Below are 23,750 nucleotides of genomic sequence, written 5' to 3'. Positions count from 1 at the left end.
TCTTCGGCGCTGAAAGTCCGGTCGAGGTAGTAATAACTCGCTGAGGTGAGACAGGGACGTGAGAAGAAGGTCGACCGAGGACGCGGAAGGTCGCTCACGTATCGACTCTCTCCTCGATCTCTCTTCCCTCTCTCTCTCTTTGTTTCGGTCTCCCTTCTCCCGGAAACGAGAGTCGAGAAGTCGGAACGTCTGCCGGAACAACGATCGTGACCGTCCGGAGCGCGCGAGCATCCCTCTCGCTCCCTTAGTCGCTCGGCCGCAGTACGAGAGACTACTCGGATTGACGGGGATGATGAGGAGACGCGTCAGTTACAGCTGGTGGTGCTTCATAGGACTATCTCGACGTGTTGCGTTCGCTGGAGATCGGTGCGCGGCTGTGAGTCACCGTTCCGGATACAATCTAACTAGCTGGATATATTAAATATGTTTTATGTGCGATACATCCCCGACGATCGGACCTCGTGGACGCAGATATCTTCCCGGAATTTTGCGAGCGTGTTTACTACGAACGGAGACATTATCTTTGATAACTACCAGCTGTAGCTTGCCCAGTATGGACTCGTCTCGAAAGTCGATCGTAGGCACTCCGTCCTGTGTCGATCAGTAGTCGAACGGAATCCGGACGATTGTGTACCGAGAAAGTTCTAGTGCAACAGATGCATAATCTTTGTGAGAGGAAGGGATCTTTGCCGATCATATACGTATACGATACATATCTGTTCGCACGCGTTATTCAACGAAATGCAAGTGATAATTATCGAGCGTCATTGGGCTCGCACCGAAAGTAAAAAAACTGTTCTACTTAGCGTTTTATAAAAGCACGCGCGTGACAGACGCACCGACGTTTCATCCTGCCGTGTTGTGATCAATCTCAGTTAAATCCTTTATTCGAATCATCACGTCGATAAACGTCAGGCTGGTAAATCGGATGGGAAGGAGCATTGGAATCTAATCGGGATGAGATATTCTTCGAAACATTCAGAAATTACGATTTACACGTAAGATTGAGAAGGTGCGAGCGGATTTTATCGCGCGATCACGCTCGATTTGTTCAGCGCCACCGAAGATCCTTCTAAATTAATCGTTAAGGAGATTCACGAGGCTCCGTACGTCTTCGTTGACGGGAAATTGGAAGGTCCGTGTCGTCGCGAGACAGGATGCCGCTTCGCGCATCCGTGGAGGGTTCCCCAGTATTAGCCCGTGCCAAATCCATCGTGGACATCGACGAGGATGGATCATTCTCGTGATTCTTGAATCTCCTCGAGGATCTAGGGTCGAGAGGACACTTGCACACGAACGTTTGTACCTGCATCGAATTTCCAATTGCCAATAATTTATCGTACTCCTGTTTCGCTTCAGCCTCCTATCCGAAACGCAGGAAACTGAAGTGAGAAAGAGCTCTTTTTGTGTTCCTGTTGCGATCCCGATTTTGCATACTGAACGATATTTTCGCGCCAAAGATAATTTAATGCTTTTGAGGTAAACGAGAGTGAAAAAGAGGAAATAAAAAAAAAGAAGAAAGCGATCGAGACTGAAAATCAGATTAGCTTTTCTTAGCTGAGACTGTCGTTACGTTCCATCTATTATTTATTGTTAATTAAATCAATAAACGAAGTTTACGCCGTATCGCGAGATTTGCACAACGTGGCGCTGGAGAAAATTAAGTTTAAGCCAACAATCATCCTTATACATTTTATATTGATGTTTGAGATCGAGGAGAAAACAATTTTTTAATCAATCAAACGAGGATACATATATCAGAGATCGTCGCAATAAAAATTGTGGATGAGCCGATAGCGATATTTACAAAGTTTCGTTTCTACGTCGCAAAGCACACGCATATATAAGCAAACCAACGATAATTATCGATAGTAATAATTTGTCTACGAGCACACGAGTCGCAAGAACGAGTTGACTAGTTGATTTTACGGATGCGCACGTCCCAACAACAACAATGTACAATACTTAACGTTATAACAAGCACAAAAGAGAGTTTGCTTCGTCGTAATAATCGATTGGCAGATTCTCACCATATCATAAGAAGATATAGAGAAGAAATATCAGTGAAAATAAAGACCAAGAAAGAAGACGCAGCCGAGAAGCATAACAAAACAGTTAACCCAACAGTCTTTCAAAGCGTCGATTTTTAAACTACGCTCTTTTTTGCAACGCCTTGCCTTTTGCATTGCGAGAGAGCAAATTTAAATTACTAGAAAAATAACGGAGAGTATGGTAATCGATAACAATTACTTTGATTAAACTTAATTGCTGCCTTACTCAACGTAAACAGTAACGATACCGTCACGAGTCTTGGAGAATTCATTTTCGATAAAAGAAACGGCTTCTGGGGCAACCGTCTATTGTGATTAAACAAACGCAAAAGCGATCGACGGCGTAACATAATCTCGTTGATCCGTCGATTGCTAAGTCGCCAAGATTCAGCTGTTCAAGGAAAAGCTGTCGAAGTCCCAGCCTCCGGGTTCGTCCCAATCGCGGGACGAACAGATAGCATTGCGCTTGGTGAAGGATCAATCGGCTGACACCCCGACGACTGCCAAGGTGGCCAATCGGCTGCCGCCGCCGGTGGTGATCAGGAGGAAGCAGATTCCTCCGCCGATCGAAGGAGAAAAACAGCGGGACTCGAGCGTCGCAGACTCCAGCGTCTCCGACGAGGGTGCTCGATCTAGCCGCGAGGAGCCCAGCGAGAGATTCGTTTCGGGAAGGAAGAGGAAGGATCGAGGACACTCTCGTCGCGACGAGTCGAGATACGAGGGAGAGGAGTGCGCTCGAGGCGCGTTCGAGTTCCTGCTGGAGAACGACGGGGATCGCAAGCGATCGGAGGTTGCCGGTCGCTCTCGCGGGAAGTGGGGTTTCCTGCCGAAATCCGCGTCGACGAACGGCACGGCGAGGGTTTTCGCGGAGGCAATAGGAGGCGGCGGTACGACGGCCTCGACTACGAGCTCGTCGTCGTACGAGCGCGATCTGCAAAGCCTGTTGTGCGTTCGGCCGTGTGTCAACAGCAGCTTTATTTCGGAGGCTGGAACTTCGGCCGGTGGTTCGACCGGCGAACGACGCTTCGCTACTGCCAGCGGCAATATCAGAATAAGCGGTAGTACTTCCTCGGATCTTCAAGAGGAGAGCGAGCTGTCGTCCGATGAGAGAGACGCCCTGATCGAGGGCATTGCGAAGACGCCGTCGAGAGTCTGCCGTAACAGAATACCGAAGTTCGGTCCTAGAAGAAGGGTCGTGACCGCCTCCGGGTCCTCCGCTGCCAAGGACTATTATCCTAGGACAGCGAGAGACCGGCTTCTCCACCTGAACGAAGATCCCCACTGCGTTTCGGCGGCGACAACGACGGTGGCGGCGACGGCGACGACATCCGGGTCACTTGCGAGACAGCAGACTGTTCACGTGATCAATGAAAACGTCCACGTGATCAACGAGACGGACACCTACCCCGACGATCTTCCCAGCTCGTCCCAGAAACCAACCTCGGCACCGACCACCCTCTCCCTCGGCAGGAAGCTCACGTCCTGGACGAAGGAAGGCAAAGATCTGCTAGTGAAGTCGGTCTCCTCGGCAAACACGCTCGCCCCGACTACGATGACGTGCATAAAATCTCCTCGAACGATGTCGGAGCATCTCTTGGGACAGCTCGAGGTCCCGGTCGCGCCTACAACCACGGTTCTCGGTGCCCTTAGGGTTAAAGGCGGCTCGTTAAAGGAGGGCGATCGCAGCGAGAAGATGACGGACATACCGCGACAGAGGTGGAGCAGTGTCAGGGTCAAAGGTGGCAGTACCAAGAGCCTGTTGTTGGAGAACGGGGGCCCGCAACAACCGGCACTCAAGGGCGGTTTAAGAAAAGAGGTATTCCGAACGAACGACGCTTCGCGTCAGTCGCCTTAATTAAGATTTTTCCTCATTAGTCACAAATCGTTTCTTGAGCGTGATTTACGACAGTAATACATTAACTACAATGTCTTGCATTTTATTCCATGGAATGTGGAATACACTGGCATTGATTAATCGACATCACGATAGAGATAAATTGTAGGAATTGTTATTTTATTGACTGATTCTCCGAGAGAATAACTTTTTAGAGTCGCTGATATATTTATTATGATGAAAGATATCGCGTAAATGCAGATAAAATAATTGTGGATACATACGGAGAACAAAATTCGAAGGTAGCGACTGACATTTTTGTGCGACCCTTGAAACATTAATATCTTAAGATGTGCATGAGCTATTTTTGCCGATGCATCGATCGCGATACACACTTTCACGATGCCGGCTCTGACGTGAGAGGGATTTCAACGATTCCAGCCGTTATCATGCTTTTGACGTAGATAAAAAATGATATATACTTTGTCTTCTGATATATATACAATATGTGTGTGTATTGTATATATAAAATATATGATATATGTAGTATAATATATGATATATATATATATGTACATACATATATATATACACACACACATGTGGTTACAGGAAATTTTTTTTAGATGACTAATTTCGTAATTGTCATTAATCGAACAAAAATATTTTTACAAGTTCCGATTTTGGCAAATGTAAAGAGAATTAAAAAGAAAATGTTGGAGAGAAATTATCGAGAGAAAGAGAGAGAAATGGACTCTAATAGATTCATCATTAAATATCAATCGATTCATAGATGGACAGTACTCTTTATGTAATCTTATTCGGTTATTCTTTGATGCATTATTTGATAAATTAATTGCAATTATATATTTTTTTTTCATATTGCGATTATAATTCTTCTTTTATTTTCTGTATTTTAAATATTAAAAAGATATTTTATTCTCCCTTCTTTCTTGAAAATAAAAATACTTGTCTTGAAACTTACTTGACAAACTTATTATTATTGCCAGGCATAGAAGACTGACAATATGATTTTAAGAAATAATCGTTGAATGGTAAATGCGACGTATACCGCAATAAAAAGTAACGTGCCAATAGGAACTTTAAGTTTGATCATATTTGTGGCCGATCCTCTCGAATCGGTAATTTAACTTAGATGTTTCCCCGACGAGTTTCTTCGATTGATTCGGTCAACACCATTTTCTAGATCGCAGGGATGGCATTGTTTGCAAAGAAAACATCGTTGACGATTTTATACCACAGACTAGTTATGGCGAAGAGAGGATAAACATCGCATTACCATGCCTATTCCCCTCGGTGGTAGACGTGTTAATGCTATTTTCAGACTACGCATATATACGTGTGATGCATTCTCGTAGGCTACTGTCTCGGCGGAAAACATCGATCGTTTCCCTTTTATATTGATAAACTCGCAATATTTCCAAATATCATAAATAATACAATTATAATAATAATTTGTAATAATTACGAGAATTGTTGCCGTTAAACGCAAATGCAATATTTTGTTTCGGAATTATGTAACGTTTTAATTGGGTTCCTCGAATTATCGAATTTCAGCCCATTATCACGTACAGCATAATTTAATTTCTCGAATCGTACGTGATTTATTCCCGAGAGCTTTCATCTCGAACTCGATTGCAAATCGCGCAACCTTGCATTCAACAATTTCGCGACGTTAAATTCTAACTTTGTATTTTGTACTCGGCAAAGTACTTTACAAATGAAAGTGGGAATTGCGAAACTTAATTTGTGAAAAAGGTCCCTCGTGCCATCGAGCAAACACGCCTTTATGTGATCTGTCACGCCGATTTATAAAGCAGGCAATTAGTGCATTTATATGGTCATTATTAAAGTGACCGAAGCATTAGCGCTATCGTATCCCTACGTTTTCTGATAGAGCGTTAAAATAATTGACTGAATGTTCTCTTCAATGCTCGAGAATTCTCGCGAGAGCCTCTTATGGTCTGCAAATTAATTGATACGAGTATTGCACACGCACGGGACTTGTGCAATGATAAATAGAAGATAAATCGGTCTCTTCTTAATGAAAGACACAGATACGATCGCGATAGAAGCGATTGATAACGTTTTACCTCGCGCACAGCTGTGCAATTATTATCAGATCGATACATAATTGTCTCTTCAAGAATAAAGACAGACAGAGAATGTGAAGGAATGTATTAAAAATAAAAGAAAAATGTACTGCTTATTTCAAACACATAATAATTAATAAATGTGCATAGCATTACAGTTAAAAACTTATCAAACATTTAGTTTTTAATCAAAGTTTTATTAGTTCAAGTCTGGCTAATGTTGTAAAGCAAAGTCTTTTCTTAACCATGATATATTTGGCTAAAGCGACAGCATGAAAAAAGAAGATATACCGAGCGACTTTTTTTAATTAATAATAAAAAGGCGGAGGCGATATTACGGTCGTGTTTAAAACGCCCATAGGATGGATTACGCTTGTTTTTCAAGTTAAGGCTCGTAATTTCCGCCTGTAAAACAGCGCACGGTATACGATTAACAGTCGAGATGTCTGAAAACATATTCACGGTTGCCTGCTTGGTTACTTTCAGTAATTAAATTTTACAGCTGCACGATAAACACGTGCAATATCGCGTTGCCTTTCCGAAAATATACAACTGTGCTAAAATATTTATTGTTAGTATTTAGTCTTCCTCCCGAAAGAAATTGCTGATGTTAGTCGAAGTACGACTGCGGAAAAATAATTAATTAATTTTATCATGGCGGAGAGAGAAACTGAATTAATTTAAAATAATTCTTACATTGAAACACATTATTTAAAATTTGTAAATTTGTGAGATAAATTGCAAACATTAATGCACTCGTGAGAAAAATTTCAATTTTCTTTCTAATCTCTCAAACTATTTTATATCGAGCTTATAAGCAAAAAAAATATTAATTAATAGAAAAATTATTAATTAACAGAATCCACGACGAAATAATACAATTGAAATAATAATTGCGTAATAGAAACATTGTATTGCATACATTTAGTAGCCCCGCGTAATATTCCGCTTCGCTCATTAATTATACTAATGAAAGAAACAGATTAGCTGGTTAATAAAAAGATAAGAAGTGAATGTTATCGTCACACAGTTCTAATTGCGAGTCTACGAACTTTATTCGGAAGTAATGCGCAACTTGTCCGTCGCGTGTTTCAGTTTTTAATTTCATAAAGCTGGACACTATATGCCTCATCTCGGTCGTCTCGCCACGCGGTTAAAATGATTGATTGAATATGCTCATAAAATGTCAGTCGCTGTCACTCAACGCGACCTTTTCGAGTACACTTAGCATACGATCGATGCATTATTAAATTAATGTCATAATCATAAAAGAATTGAAGTGAAAGTTCCGCCCTGCCGCGTATATATTAACTTTTAAACGTATAATAGAATTATTGTCGACACATGTGGAATAAGATCACAATAGAATTGCTTCTATCCTGACAGCGTATCTTAATGCATCATTTTCTGTTCTTTTGTAAAGTTGATTGTTCTTAATTGGACCTCGTAATTTGAATTAATTTAAATGCAAATTGTTTAAAACTCGAGTGAATAATTGCACGAAGAAAAAAAATTCAAGATTATTCGGCTATATACGAAAGGGAAAACTTTCGTTGCTACTGGATGAATCAGCCTTATGAATATCGGCGAATACACCTTGACACTTTTATCCCCGCCCTATTTCTGATTTTTACGATCCGTGCTTTATTACGACTTATGTCCGATACTGGAGCAAAGCCATTCGCGATCTTATATCTTCATCGCAGCTGTAATATCCAGAAGCGCATTTAAATTTACGTTTTAGTAATTTTTTCTATTTTCTCTTTTCTTTAAAAGAAAACCTATTTCAGTAGTTTTTATTATATTGGCAATCAATTCGATTTTTTAATTCATTTTTAATTCGGTTATTTAAATCATCTCTTTAATGAAAAATTCATATTTTTATTTATATTAGGATAAATAATTAGCAAGCACATAAATAATATAATTTGTGTTGAGAGAAATAAAGAATTTAAATGCGTGTGCAATTTATCTTTACCGTGTAAATTTGAGATTAATTTATCAATTCACGATTAAATAAATTACATTTCTTTATTGAAAGAATTCGCTTCATTTTATCGATTCTACTTGCGTTCGAATAATTAATAAAGAAATGATATTGCAAAATAGCAAATTTTTCTACGCATATTTTTTTTACAAATATCGAATATATTACAATTATATCGTTAAAAACTTGAGAAATGCTCTTCGATGAAAGTCAACAATCAAGAATTTGATTACACATATGTCTAATATGTGTCTGTTTTTGTTCCGATTTGTTATTCTCTGGTTTTATTTCGAATTCTTACGATCTGCTTTTACAATCCTCGCGTATACCGGGTGTACGCAAATCGCGATCATTCCTAACGGGCTATGAAATCGTTTGGACCGAGTAGGGGCAGATGTTTTCGAGAAAGCACTCCTCGACATGCAACCTCGGCGCCGTTGGGCTGACTTCGCCTGAAACAGATCTCTCGAGCGCTTAGTTTTGCCGCGCGTACGCGAGCGTGCGGCCGCGAAATCGAAGCGGTTGAGAACCGAAATTAGATCACCTTGCTGGAGGAATTCGTACGGCATCCCTGAGAAGAACTCCGATTCCATCCGACTGGAATCATTAGATTTTCCGCGTCGCGGTGAACCTGCAATAATCACTGTCGTTATTCTGCCTAATCCGATTCTCCTGCGGAAACTGAAACCGAGCGTGGAGAGCGTCCCGTGAGATTTCTCTCTCAAGTGAACTCGACCGAAATCCAGAATTCCTTCTAACTTCAGAACTTCGCAAATAGCATCGTGAAAAATTCAATATCATATTGCGGAATCCGATACAGTTGTAAAAAATCTCCCTCGTGAAATCCGCTGAAAGTGGATGGACCGAAATCGTGTGGAAATTTTCTAAACCGAAAAAGTTCCGTCTAATATCATTTTGACGTGAATGTCATCCTCACCTATTTCAAATCGGTCCCTTCGCAGAAGATAAATTTGTGAAATGTGAGTAAAAGTGACTTCATGAAATTTACGGGAATTTGCTCGATATCCCCGAAGACTATGTCCTTCAGAGATTTTAATTATTCAACATACAAGATTTTGCACTACGGAGATTGTCATCGGTGTTTTATGAGATATTGAGAAATTGTCACGTTGGAAAATTTTTCAGAGATTGCATCGAAATCGCAAAGACGCTTCAACTGAAATAGATGGATAAATTGATGGAAATATTGACAAAATAATTAATTTTAATTTTTCGATCGATTAATTTTACTGTGGATGAATTTTTCGAGTATCTATTTAAAATCTTGCGGCGAAAGATCGAATCAGTGCTTGCTATATTGATACGATATTTAGATCTTTTAACCAGAAGTAATAACATAAATTGAACATCAAGGATAACTCATCAAGATTTAACTGTTTAATTAGAATGTTTATGATAAATTCAACAAAACGTTAAATTTTCGGAACTGATTGAATTTTAATCGATGGCTCTTTGATCGTATCTTCTTGGCTTCTCAAGAACTGTTTGAATCAGTGATGAGATCTTTTGTACGGTACGAAGAAGAATCGGGAAACAACAGACTCTTTAGCGAATCGATCAAGTTTGCCGCAAAGACAACGTAAAACTGCGTGATTTCTCCTTTATCTTCGTATATTGAAGAAATACCTAGAAAGCTCTCAAAGAATGTATCGACATTGTCTAACCAGAAAATGCCATTATCTACTTCGCCTCTATTTGCAACGTTTGCACAAAGAAGCATGATTTTACAGACGTATGATTTAATAAAATTTTTCAAAATGGCTATATTGAATTTGGTATGAGAGTGAAAGTTTTACTTTCGAATTTCCTCTGATTACGGATGCTGCAAATAAACGATAATTGTCTTGACAAGATGAAGGACTGAGGAGAATCTGTAAAATGTCCTGAGTGTTCTCCTTGTCAAAATACAAACCAAACATCAGGATGTGTTGAGGATAGCGTTAAACTAACGTTTATTATCAACTGCAATTTGCTCTCCAATTTTAGCGAACTCAACTTGCGAGATCCGGTTTATAATGTGAATTTTATCTCGCAAGCTACATATGGCCGAGAGACATTGGAAACTACTTATTGTTAGTGAAAAAGTTTGATAAAAAAGTCAGTAGAGAAACAGGTAGTTTCTCCTACATTGTTCGCTTTCATTTTTGCGCGCATACTAAAAACGCGCAAGTATCTTTCAAGCGGAATTCGCCACGGTTGAGAATGACTCTGGAATACTTCGTAAGAATGTCAGGAACCATGATGCGCTCATATTTTATGAAGGGAAAGAAGCAGAAGTTTGGTTCGACTCTGTCGACGGTAATCGATGTTTGTATTACTCGCATTACTTTCTTGCATTTCGATAGAATTATTAAAAATACAATTATATTCTTCGAATTTACTAATATTACATTTAATGTAAATTCTACGAATTTACATTAGCAAATTGTAATCACGGTGATAAACTATGAACTATATGCATTACATCAACTATGTATTATCTCTATTTATTTATCTGTACAAAAATTAAACATTGCAGATATAATTATTGGCATTGTAATACGAAACCGGTATACATTTATCTACCATTGTTGAGTAGATTGCAATGATAATTAGATAATTATAGAAGCTACGTAATTCACATCAAATTTGCTTTTGCGGTGTCTGTGTTCCTCTCTCGCTGTTCTAATCAAGTCATTGTTTATTCGCGTTTATCAGCGCTATCAAGCCTTTGTAACACAAACGTATTCATCCTATCTACTACGGAATGGCGCGTATATTCCGTACCAGTATCGATCGCAATATAATCCGAAATGCGGATGAATGCTTTTATCGGATTGACCCGTTATGAATAACAAATAAAAACTGTATAACACAGGAGCCTGGATAGAAGCTTTCTCTTCGTTGAAACACATTATGAGCGAATGCGTTCTACATTATCATTAACGCGACCTCATTTTCAGATGGCACTTCGAAACGCGTCGTGAAAATATGTTCAATTGCTTTTATGATGGATTATTGTCTTCGACATTTGATGAAGTTTGGAGTAAATTTTATTTTCGAATAATTTATACAATGTTACCTTCCACATTATATCGAAGTGTTTAATATAAAATAAGCACGCCTGGCGAATAACTAACTGTCGGTTTATTCTTGTTGCTAAAGAAGGTTTTAAATGTGACGCTTAAATTTCTTGTTTTATTGCTACGTACGAATTTTACGAGGACGATCGTTATTCAGATAGAAATCGCGGAGAATATTCTCAAGCTTCGCCCAAGAACTTTCAAAGCTGCTTTAAAGGCCTTCATTATGGAAGCCGCGAATACACATTTCACTTGCACGCATATCGAGTACATATTTATGCGGGGAAAACATGGTTCCGCCGTGAGTCTGCAAATATTAAATCCGGCTTTGAGAGAGTCGGGCTATCGAAATGAAAAGATGTAGCCGCAAATTGCTGCTCATAAATAGCATCTTGTGAATTTGAACAGAAATAACAACTAAGACTTTAGTAAGACTCTCATTGTGAAATACATAGATGTGCACAGGGCACAATTTTTTGATACAATATCGAGTAATTAAATAAATCTTAATTTGAAATTTTATTTTTAATAAACTCCACTTTACTGATAGTAGTAGGGAAATAATGGAATTTGAATAACTCAGTGATAAGATCGATCAACCGGTAAGCGAAAGACTTGATTCTCGATTCAGTGACTTCACCCCGATATTTTTCTCACCTACGCTTCTTTAGGGAAAATAGAGGGGTTTGTTAAAAATAAAATCTTTCGAATTGAGATTTATTTAATTACTTGGCATCGTACCAAAGAAACTTTATGCCCTGTGCACAACTAATTAGTTTCAATAAAAATTAGTTTTCCTTGAAATTGACGCACTACCATCCGCGTCTAGTTCTTTCTAGCCCATTAAAATTTAAATATATATTGAACAGAAGTATTCTTAGACTTTTACATCAATCTTTGTTAATTTATCCAGTTAATTTAATATGCATAAAATCCAGTTAATTTAATATGCATAAAATTTATTCAAGCGTCTTTACAAAAATTTCGCTAAAATGCAACGAATCGGATGATAAGTTCTTGAAGAAAAAAAAAATTCCTTGTCGTTGCGCTCGTAATTTTTCACCGGACTTATTTTCATGCTATTTTTCCTGGTTCGTTGAACGCTGATAGATAATAATCACATAACGCAGCAACTGATTCCAGGTCATGGCGCGCGGTAACTATGTGACTAACACCATCCTCCTTCGTATTCGATCACTTTGTCTCGATTGCACCCATGAAGCATCTTAGATAGATAGGAAATTCCATATCGTTAATATATCTGGATAAATGATGATATCAATTAATTGCGATAAAGTTACAATTAAGAGTTACGCTAAAGAAACTTCTCCCCCGTCTTTTAAGCTCTGCCATTTAGCTTCGTAATTTTGAAACTTTTATTTCCCAATACATAAAAGATAATTAACTAAATAGAGAATTGCAAAGAAAGAAAAAAAAAGAAAATTACAAAGCGAGATGATCAAAAATATTTATTTATATATAGCATAATATTTTTAACTATTATATAATTATATAGTGTAATTTATTTGTATAAATGATATGTATATTTATTTGTGTATGATGTATGTGTGATGTATATATATCTTTTTTTTTACGCGTTATAAATCTATTTTCTTCTTAAGAAAAATGTCTTATTTAAAGGACAACACTAATTGCCGCGATAACTTCGGGTCATTGGAATGAGGTCATTCTCACGACAACCCTTCTCACTTAACATCAACTGCATGAATAAAACATGATCTAGTTGAATTTACATTCTCGTGGCTGTCTCGGACGAGCCAACCAGCGGGTTTCTACCTCGCCTTCCCGCCTGACTATACACTTTCTATCAGATGCAAGCTGATAATAAAAAGTCGATAAACCCGAAGGAAGAGACTCGAACGTTAGCTTGCTTCTCTTTAAAAATGTCTACAACAAGGTGCATTACTTGTTATTAGTTATTATTCGATGAATATTATATTCACGCGCGATATCAAGCTAATCGGACAAGATTAAAAAATAAGTACAATCGCTGTTCGCGACATTGGATTTTCGCTAAAGCAGATAAGAGATTGTGTCAATTAACAATGCCATATCTTTAAATACCTTAGAAAAATATATGCTGATATTTAGGAAGAAAATTAAGAATTATTTCAGAAGATCAATTTGTGCAAGTATAGAATGCATGTTGATAAAAATACTCGTAACAATCATCCAATAACATAATGATGGTCGCTCGTTGAATGTCTCATTCTCCAGGCATCAGCAATGCATATCCTATTTTCCATTTTTATCCGCTCTCCGGTCATTTATTAACAGGGGGTTGATAATAATAAAACGACGGTACACGCATGTACAGAGAGAAACAGGGAGCAAACTGCGACTTTATCCCGGGTAAGATCATCAGTTTGCCGTACGAGCCTCTTGAGCGCGGATTATCGTTATCGACTTTCTCTAGCAATTTCTTGTTAGACCAGGGTAGACCGATGACTCTCGACGGCTTAGTGTTTTGCATACCCCCCGACACTTGGCGCGCACCAAAATGTGCCAGTTAAGGGTGTACTACTACCCTGACACGCCGTTTCTTATGACCAGCAGCGGCAGCCGGCCAATCCCAAGCCAATCGAACGAACACCTCCCTTGGTCGGGCTGCATTACACCAGTGTTCAGCTGGTGCTCGGCCGGCGCTCTTCCGGTTCTTCCCTCCTCTCACGCGCACCGTAAACAAGTGTTCTCGATTCACGAGTGCCAGAAGGATCAATAACTCGAAATATTAGCCCGTTTTTCGAGAAAGAGAAAAGCTCGAACTGTTGACCTATTTGCCAACGCAAATTGATTAAATTTTGAAATTTCGCGTTCGAAACTTCTATACGATGGTCGTGTAACTTGTTGTCACATTGACGTTTCGTGTTTTGGTGGTTTCATCCCCTCTGCAGAATTGATCGCGCTGCAAATCGGTCGTAGCTTGGAATTGCGACGGAATATTGAGAACACGACGCTTTAGTAGAATCGCGGATTACGGCGACAATTAAGTGGTTAAGCTCCCTCACTAACACGAAGCCTGTTCTAAGCTCGTTCTAAGCCTGTTCGGATACTTGTGACTATAATCCCTTCAGTGGGAAAACAGCAACTTGATCGGTAGGAGTGGATATCGCCAGCTGTGGACGCGATGTTTGCGAAAATGTGGGGCGACGTGATTCGCAAGATCCGCTTTCGTTCATTGGCCGGATCGGGTTGACGAAATGGATGTACGGAAAATTTTTTACGGATCGCTACCACTTGTTCTCTCTCAAATTTGCATTTTCTATCATCATTTAAGTTGTTTGCTAATCTGTCCTTTGCAAGAGCGCGAACAATTTTACATGACAAAGTATAAAATAAGTAACTCGAAACGCTTCTGCGTTAGATAGGTCAGCAAACAGTTGCTTCCGCGTTTTTCCTCCCCATCTCATAAAAGTGACGTGACATGATCAAACGTCATCCAACTTCGCGTGGTCCATAAGTGTCTTTTACCATGAGATATACTTTAGTACGAACGACGCGTAACGTGTAACGATGTTGCCAGAACGTGAAGTATGAATGACATGCTGATGGAAAACCATTTTCCGTTATCTTATACCTCTCACACAAGTGTGACGTACATCTTGTATGTACACACAGAAAGTTCCGTGTATACGGATCGTTCGTTGACTTTATATATAACACGCCACCTTTTTTTTTTGTTACCAGTCGTGAAACATTTTATTCCGTGTAATGGATCTCTATTTTTTTTTTGTTGACAGTTTAAAGAGAAAAGATTTGAAAGAGAGGAAATTTTTTCTGAAAATTTTAATGTAATCTGCCGCAGGTACTGTCCCTCGGAGCAGACGTTCTCCCAGAGTACAAATTACAATCCCCCAGAATCCACAAGTGGACCATATTACACTATTCGCCGTTCAAGGCGGTCTGGGATTGGATTATATTGTTACTCGTGATGTACACCGCCATATTTACGCCATACGTCGCCGCCTTCGTTCTGTCGGATCCGGATTATAACAGCAGAAAGAATAAAAAGTACAGTGACGACCCCATCGTCATCATAGACTTTATAGGTAAGTTATTATTCAAATTTATAATCTTTTTCTTTTCTTTTATTTTTAAAATAACTAAAATTGTGTGAATAAAGTAATATTAAAAATATAAATAATTATTTTTATCTATAATATCAATTAATATGCAAATTACAAATGAAATAATGATAGTAATGATAATAATATTGTTTTTTCTTAACTCAGTACGTTAGTTTTTTAATAGGTACTATAATTTAACTTTTATTAATTCTATATTTAGAAAGAAAAATAAAGAGACTCGCGCTTAAAATAAGAAGTTTTTTTTGACGTTGAGAAGTAGAGTCGACTCTTAGAATACAGTTTTAAAATAAAAAAGTTTTAAATTTGATATCGACGTCTGTGAGCATGGAATCGTGTAATGTTTCATATAACGTAGCTAGGACGCGGATAACATGTCACGACTGTCTGAAACAATAAAGTGGATAAGGAGACAATAGTGTGAAAATAGAACGAACGAAGAAGAAATTGGAGAAATGTCCGAACGGACTTTTATCTTTCATTATTCAGCCTCAGTGCGATTGGTTTTAGCTTTGTGAGGATTTTTGAAACTTTAATTATAGATTCGATAATTATTGGAACGAACAAAAAAGAAATAAGAATTCACGTAACACTGTCTGTATTTTAATATATAATAAAAAATTTGATAGATTAAATTTGCGATATATAAATATCAAAGAATTATATCAATTTCTTTGCAAAGTACAATATAAAACGTGTTCTTATTTATTTTTTCAGTCGACGTCACCTTCATCGTGGACATCATTATAAATTTTCGCACGACGTTCGTCAACAGCAACGATGAAGTGGTGTCCCATCCTGGAAAGATAGCCGTCCATTACCTGAAGGGCTGGTTCATCATCGACCTGGTGGCTGCCATTCCTTTCGACCTCCTACTCGTTGGCTCGGATACTGACGAGGTAAGTTTCGTCGCACGCTTTGCATTCCTTAGATTTTTTTTTTTTTTTTTTTTTCCAAGCCGGAATCTGGTGTTTACGGGATTCACCTCTCTTATGCCAATTTGCAGCTAGTCGTTCGCGAGCGCGAGCAAAAATTCTTTCGTAGAAAAATTATTAAGAATTCGTGGTATTTTATGTACGTTCGCGCAAGTCGTCGCGTGTGTTAATCGCGTACTTTTAAATCTAGACGAGAGAAAACTGCGCGACAAAAATAATATAAAAACAATATTCGTAATGTAAGAAGTGACACTCGCGGACGCCAGATCGCCGGGCGAGTTTTCTAGAGAGAGAATGTCGGTGTTAGTTGATAAATATATGATTAGGATGACATGCCGAGCCCAAGTTACACACCCATAGATGTGACTTTGACCGAACTGGTGCTTAGTTCGTTTCTTCCTATTTTCGATCATTTCTCTCGGTGTTGAATGATTTCGTTTATACCTTTGTCGAGAATTAGTCGAGTCGTCGTGTTAATGTGCACACAATGTATACGTACGGATGGACGAGAAACGTTTTAACTCGTTTTCTCGCCTCCCGGGACGATTTTACACAACGTCGAACGTGTGGTACACGTGCGTCGAATAATCAATCGCGAAGTCTCACGTTAATTCACGTCGGATTTTCGCTCTAAGACCAGATGCGCGTTAATAACATGAGCTGAATCAACAACGCGACATTTAATGGCAATTATACGTATAAGCCGAGACGACATGTGTAACTCAGCATAAGTGAATAATCCCTTTGTCTGGCTCGTACCTGTACGCACACGTATGTTTGTTTGCATACACTGTTCATAAATATGTAAGTAAATATAGTCTGTCGCTGTGAAAATTTCTGCTCTGATTGTCAAAGTATTAGACTATATACAAATCTTCGTCAAGATTCTCTTCTACTTTTTTTTTCAGTCGTGTGGTTTTTTTTTATTCGTTTTTTCGTTTATAAATTCTTTTGAATTTTCTATCATGAGTTGATCTTTATTTGTCTCTCTCCCTGGATTTTGTGAACGGTGGCTAATGAAAGAGATCTATATAGCGTAAGAAAAATGTGATGAACGTAAATAACTCCTCTTCCGTGATTAATTTAATTTTATCGCGCGTTCCTGAAAGAGACAAGAATGTTACTTATATCCCCAATCAAGGTTTACTCAATGAGATAATAATTAACAAAGTCATCCGTCTCGGCAATTTTGTTTCAAGCGAAACGTGACCTATGATTTTTCCGACATTCCTATTTTTAAGCGAGCGATTAAACGTAACAAATCTGAAAAAAATGAAATTATTAATTATCCTCACGAATATGAAGAGAACAAATTTTAACCTCAGTTTAACGTTTTCGTAGCTCGGCTTGGACAAGGACGAGGTTAGTTGACACATATATACACAAGAGATTCTTTCTCACTGACGTGTCTTTTTTCGTTATTACTTAATGCGGATTACAATTTTTACACCGTTTTTACACCATACGATTAAAATCACACCGCAATCACGATTTTTTTCCTACTAACTATTTCTTCTCTTTATCTCTTTTTCTCTCTCTCTCTCTCTGTCTCTCTTTCTCTCATGTATACAAACCGCTTAAACACATGTTACACATCTCACATACTCTTACAATTAGCACAGTTTCTCTTGCAATATAAACCGTCCGTCCCTTCTCGACCACGGCGATCAAAAGTCCTCACGCGATACGTACATACACCTCACTCGATTACTGCAACCCCATTTTACCGGAGTATCGAATAAAGTTGATGGCAATTGTCTGCCTCTGCTCTGATTTTCTTGGGTAATTTCACGTGCCTATTTTTAAAAATTTATCAAATTGTAATATAAGAAAGCAGAATTTCCATCAACTCTATTCTTTTTGCGTACGATATACTAAAATTATCGTGAAGAATGTGCATGTTTTTTCCCCCTTTTGAGATTACTATACGAAATCATATAACGCTAATACGCTTTTTCGATCAGTCCGTTTGTGCAAGATTTGAATTGCACAGAGTTACATTGAGCATATTAAGCGTATTGCATCTCTACACGATCCCACGAACTCGGTTCGCGCGTTGCAGGAACAATTATTAAAGTCCGAATAATATTAACGATTGAATATATGCACGTGTGCGCCAATGCAAGTTTTCGAAATTTACATAATATTGAATAGAAAAAAATTAATTAATATTCAGTTATGTAAATGTAGAATTCTAATGTAGCAGATGCGCGCGTTTAATTTTATCCGAAGCACTGAATTTTAATTCACGGAACAGAAAGATTGAAATTTCTGTCGAAAATTTACATCGGATTTATCCTATAACAGAAGCGATTTGCGCGATGCAATATCTGGTGAGAAACTATAGTTATAGCTATTATATTTTTTAATTAGAAACTTTCTTATCAGATATTGAACGTCGAGTCGCGTATACGATCGCACGATTTTCGCAGTATTTCTACGGCGAGTTTCGTTTATTTTATTCACATTGTTTAGCCTTCTTGCATCCAGCTTGTCGAATTTTGTTTCTAGTAAGTAAATCGATTTTGGGCTTGCTTTAATCGCTCGAGTCTCGTGTCCTTTTTGGGGTTGCAGGGCGAGCAACGCTTATTTATCGATTGCCTTGGTCATATTTCGCAAAATTATTTAAAATTAATCAATTAATATTTATCGAATCTACAAACATGTATTTGACCTCACACGCTTTCGTGAATTCATCAATCTTAATCCGATATACGAATAGTGATACTTCTTCTAAATTAATCAAAGATTGATTACGTTTTAATGGATTTTGAAAGATACAAAATAAAAAGGTTTTTATCGAACCGGACAAAATCTCAAATCACTCTGGACGGGAAAAAATTCATTTTCAAAGATTTTTACAGGATGTGAATTTTAATCACAGAATACACACGCATATACACAATCGACTACGAACACATACACGAATAAACGCGTACAATAGCGAACAATAACACGATATGAAAACACTCTCTCAGATTGAAAATATCTCATCGCGATTTCGTCAGCAATTACGCTTCAGCTGTTCTTCTCTCTACTTATTGTTAGTTTTAATACTATATTGGTTCTATCATTTTGTTATCGAGCTTCTTTATGTATTTTTTTATTACGCCTTTTTATTGCAAACTGTATAAGATCGTGATCGTACTCGACTGAAAAAGCGAAAAATTTTCTGACCGGTGATTTTTATTCGATTTAACTTGCGTGTGTGTGTGTGTTTGTGTGCGTATGTTTATTTTTCTACGCTTAACAGAGGTTTACATTCTATCTGTGGCGATTGAAAGAGCAAATAAATGATGATATTGTTTTCTAAAGTTCAAACTTTGCTCTTCATAAATTAATTATATTTCTCATTCTAAATTATATTATTAATTCAAATTTTAATATCAAATTTTTCGACGAAATTAATTTTTACAATCGTTCTTTTCTTATGTATATCTATGTATATATTTGTGCTTTCTATTGCTACAAAAAGTGCTACGCGCTTTCAATTGCCTAAGAACTTTTGTACATAAGTGTTTTCTGCCGCTTACGCGCTTTTCTTTTAACGTGCAACGAGTCGCGTGTGTGTTGAGAAAAAAATGTTCGAAAGACGATACTTTTATCCGTTTCAAATATATTTATAACACGCTGAGAGCTTTAAATTCACGCGAATATTAATCTGAAGATTAATCGGATTGTTTCGAATAAAACATGATGGATTTTGCATAATAATCATAAAAGTATCGAACTCGATCTCTTTAAATGTAAAAACGTTCAATCTATGTACACTTACTGTTACTGTAATGTTTAAAAGTAATTTTTCTTAAACGGAGAGTTTTCGAATTTTTGGCAGGTAAGAACGAAGAGAAAGCATGACAGAAATCTCCGTTTCTTTTTTTCCTAAATTGCCTAATTAATTTCGATGAATATAGCTTTTTTTTTTTATTTCGGCGATTGCTTGCCAGCCGATTTGAATTGTTATCATACTTTAATTCAATTAGATACATCAATAGCAGTCGTAATTTGATGTATCTTGTGGAAACCCCGAATAAATTTTTATTCTTCTCGAAACTCTACATAAATTTAGAAAAAAAAAAACTCCTTTTCTATCCTTTCTTTTTCTCTTTCTCTCTTCAATTGATGTGAGTCGAGCTTACTTACAACAAGAAAGTCGTCACTTCAGTCGTCTCGAGAGATGGATGCGACGCTTTAACAAAATGGCACGAAAATTCTAAAAATTATCTCAATCTTTAAAATGTCAATTTGCGACTAAATTGAACTAGGCGCGGCGAGTTTCAACTCTGGTATTTGGAATTCGACGAAATATCATGCGCGTGATATTCCGACGAGTAATGTTCTCCGTTTCAGCGATTGATGTGCAACCGGAGTGACGACTTCCGGCGGGAGTGACACTTGCAACATGGAAATGGGACCTTCCTAACGCGAATGTCATATATATCATTAGGTTTCTGATAAATGCCTGTTTGTGCGAGGCACGTGTAATGGAATGTATAGTGGAAATGATAGACTCAACCTGTAGATATCATGATTTGTATGACTTTGATGCGAAAGAAGCAGAGCGTCTCTGTATCGAGAAATGGAAAAATAATTATATTAAAAAATAAAGATTAAAGTATCTCTTATATTTTTGTTTTGTGTATATGTCGCACATTTTGTTGCAAAGGCACGATTCATCTTCGCACGAGCAGTTTGTTACATAAGGCAATTATGCGTTACTATATTTCGAAAATGTATAAGTAGTATAAGCAAATGTATATAAGTAGTAACAGACGGCGTTGAGTAAGGCCGATTTCTGTGTCTCGAAAGTGGAAACTGGAGGAGAAAGGAGATGTTTCGCGGGCGTTTAAAAGATGGAAAAAATGACAAATTATTTTCAGACAACGACCCTGATCGGACTCTTGAAGACGGCCCGTCTACTGCGTCTCGTCAGAGTAGCCAGAAAGATTGATAGATACAGCGAGTATGGAGCTGCAGTTTTGTTGCTCTTAATGGCCACCTTCGCCCTTATTGCTCATTGGATGGCGTGTATATGGTAAGTAATATCTTTTAAAGTGCTTCTTATATTGCGAATTTAATTACATCTTTAATTACATCTAGTATCTATAATAGATCTCTTCAGCTATCATCACTTTGAAGTTGATTTTTCTTAAAGAAATTTTTATGAGAAACTCTCCTTTATTGCAAGCTTTAAATTAATTTAAAAAATGAATTAAAAAATATGTAATTCGAAGCAATATCCTTGTAATATTCTTGAAGACGTCCTGAATTAGGCATATTACGTGGGTATTTCGCGTTTTTTAAAGGTACGCCATAGGAAACGCCGAGAGACCGACTCTGAAGAGTAAAGTTGGTTGGCTGGATATTTTAGCCAACGACACGCATCAGTTTTATTTTCACAATAACACTGGTGGACCGAGCATAAAAGTAAGCCATCCGTTCTTGAGCTACGTTTTATTTGAAAACTCTTTTGCTTGACGATATAACTTTTTCCAGAGTCGCTATATCACGGCGCTGTATTTTACCTTCAGTAGTCTTACGTCCGTAGGCTTTGGAAACGTGGCGCCCAATACCGACGCCGAGAAAATCTTTACAATAATCGTCATGTTAATCGGATGTGAGTTTATAGATAATCGGATCTGTGCATAGAGGCACTATTAAAGATGATATAATCAATATTAATAGAAATATAATAATTAGATAAAAATTTAAACAATAATAAAAATAGGTAAAAATAAATGCTTTTCGACAATAAATCTTTTATGAGAAAAAAAATATTAATATTTAATATTCTTCGTGCGGAAAGCTTTCTTTAAATTCTTTTAACATCTTTTGTCACATTTAATTTGTGCCTGAAACCGCTGAATATTCGCGAAATTTACTTTATGTTACGACGATTTCAGCCCTGATGTACGCTAGCATCTTCGGTAATGTATCGGCGATTATTCAGAGGTTGTACAGTGGCACAGCTCGATATCACACGCAGATGCTCCGAGTCAGGGAATTTATAAGATTCCATCAGATCCCGAATCCCCTTCGCCAACGATTGGAGGAGTATTTTCAACACGCGTGGACGTATACGAACGGCATTGACATGAACAGTGTTCTAAAAGGATTCCCCGAGTGCCTTCAGGCTGACATCTGTCTTCATCTCAATAGGAATCTTTTAAACAATTGCCGAGCCTTCGAGGAGGCCAGTCCAGGCTGTTTAAGGTAATTATTCCTGATGTATTTCAAAAATCTTGCATCCTTGTTTTAATACATATGTGACTTTTACGCATAATTGATTCGCATGATGGAAAGGTCTTGGTTTTCTTTCGCGAAACAGGGCATTGTCCTTAAAGTTTAAAACGACACATGCGCCGCCGGGTGATACTTTAGTTCATCGCGGGGACGTGCTGACCTCCCTGTATTTTATATCTCGCGGGAGTATCGAGATTTTGAAGGACGACATCGTGATGGCCATTCTGGGCAAGGACGACATATTCGGCGAGAATCCGTGCATTTATCCGACGGTCGGAAAATCGTCCTGTAACGTTCGCGCTCTTACTTATTGTGATCTTCATAAAATCCATCGGGATGATCTACTTGATGTTCTGGCGCTTTATCCGGAGTTCTCCAACCACTTCAGCCAAAATCTCGAGATTACTTTTAACATGCGAGATGTGAGTACTTTCTCTCTCTCTGTTTTGCTTCAAAAATTTTAGTATTAGCTTATCATAAAATTTATAAAGAAAAAATATATATATTTATAAAGAAAAAATATATAATTACATTATGTTTTATAATCTTGAGAATGAACTTTTATTTTCGTTCCAATTTTGCTTCACGATTATTATTTAATTTAGCTTAATAATTTATATTCGCGCTAAGCTAATATAATTGCAACAGTCCAATTCGCAAGTGATATTAAATTATTATTTCATCTCAGGAGGAGCAGGCTGGTGTCGATCCAATATCAGCAAGGTTTCCTGTCAGCACACCAACCGACGTCGACGTCGACGCTAGGAGGTTCGCTTTCCGTCCACCAAGATATCGTCGAGGACCCGGTGGTCCTGGCACAAATCTTATTCCCACAGGTCGACAAGATTCCTTGCAAGACGATCAAGATGACTAGTAAGACATTATTTTTTTCTACTTATATTTATTTCTCAATTTATTATAATTGATTATAATAAATTAAAATAATAATAATAATTGATATTGAAATTGATATTTAAAGAATAAATTAACAAAACAAAAATAATTACAAATTATTTAGAAATTAAAGAAAGATAAAAATACAATGTTTATTGAATATGGATAGATTGATTGAATCAAATACTCTGTAATATATCCTCAATTTTATTTTGATCTGTTACAGTGATAAAGGCAGTGGCCATGGTATCTTGGAATTCAGCACAGACAAAGCCGGTCAGGATGTAACACCGTTGAATCTGGAATTCGACGAGCCCAAGCAGAGAAGTTCAACTTTAAATTCGATTACTGGTGAGAGCGATTATATATTTCTCTCGATCGATTTTCTCGCTTCAGAAAACCGATATTACGATCTTTATCTCTCTATCTCTTTTTCTCATGTTTGTTCCTAATATCCTATTTGAGGAATGTTGTATGTTCTTTGCACGATGATATAGAACCTC

General features: G+C 37.7%; 1 protein-coding gene across 1 annotated transcript in view; it reads left to right on the top strand.

Moving 5' to 3' along the window:
- Nucleotides 1-23,750, top strand: part of Sei (potassium voltage-gated channel seizure) — a 105,007-nt gene that overhangs the window by 71,792 nt on the left and 9,465 nt on the right. Inside the window, 10 exon segments of the mRNA XM_083035358.1 lie at nucleotides 14,896-15,139; nucleotides 15,893-16,074; nucleotides 17,452-17,472; nucleotides 20,991-21,145; nucleotides 21,417-21,537; nucleotides 21,607-21,727; nucleotides 22,014-22,323; nucleotides 22,439-22,775; nucleotides 23,042-23,226; nucleotides 23,474-23,598. Coding sequence (XP_082891484.1) covers nucleotides 14,896-15,139; nucleotides 15,893-16,074; nucleotides 17,452-17,472; nucleotides 20,991-21,145; nucleotides 21,417-21,537; nucleotides 21,607-21,727; nucleotides 22,014-22,323; nucleotides 22,439-22,775; nucleotides 23,042-23,226; nucleotides 23,474-23,598 — 1,801 coding nt within the window.

The sequence above is a fragment of the Prenolepis imparis genome, unplaced genomic scaffold, assembly GCF_030444845.1.
Source record: "Prenolepis imparis isolate NDT839.2.m4 unplaced genomic scaffold, iyPreImpa1.0 SCAF_4, whole genome shotgun sequence".
Taxonomy (NCBI): Eukaryota; Metazoa; Arthropoda; class Insecta; order Hymenoptera; family Formicidae; genus Prenolepis; species Prenolepis imparis.
Note: the sequence above shows the minus strand (reverse complement) of the source record. Positions and strands in the feature narration are given on the sequence as shown.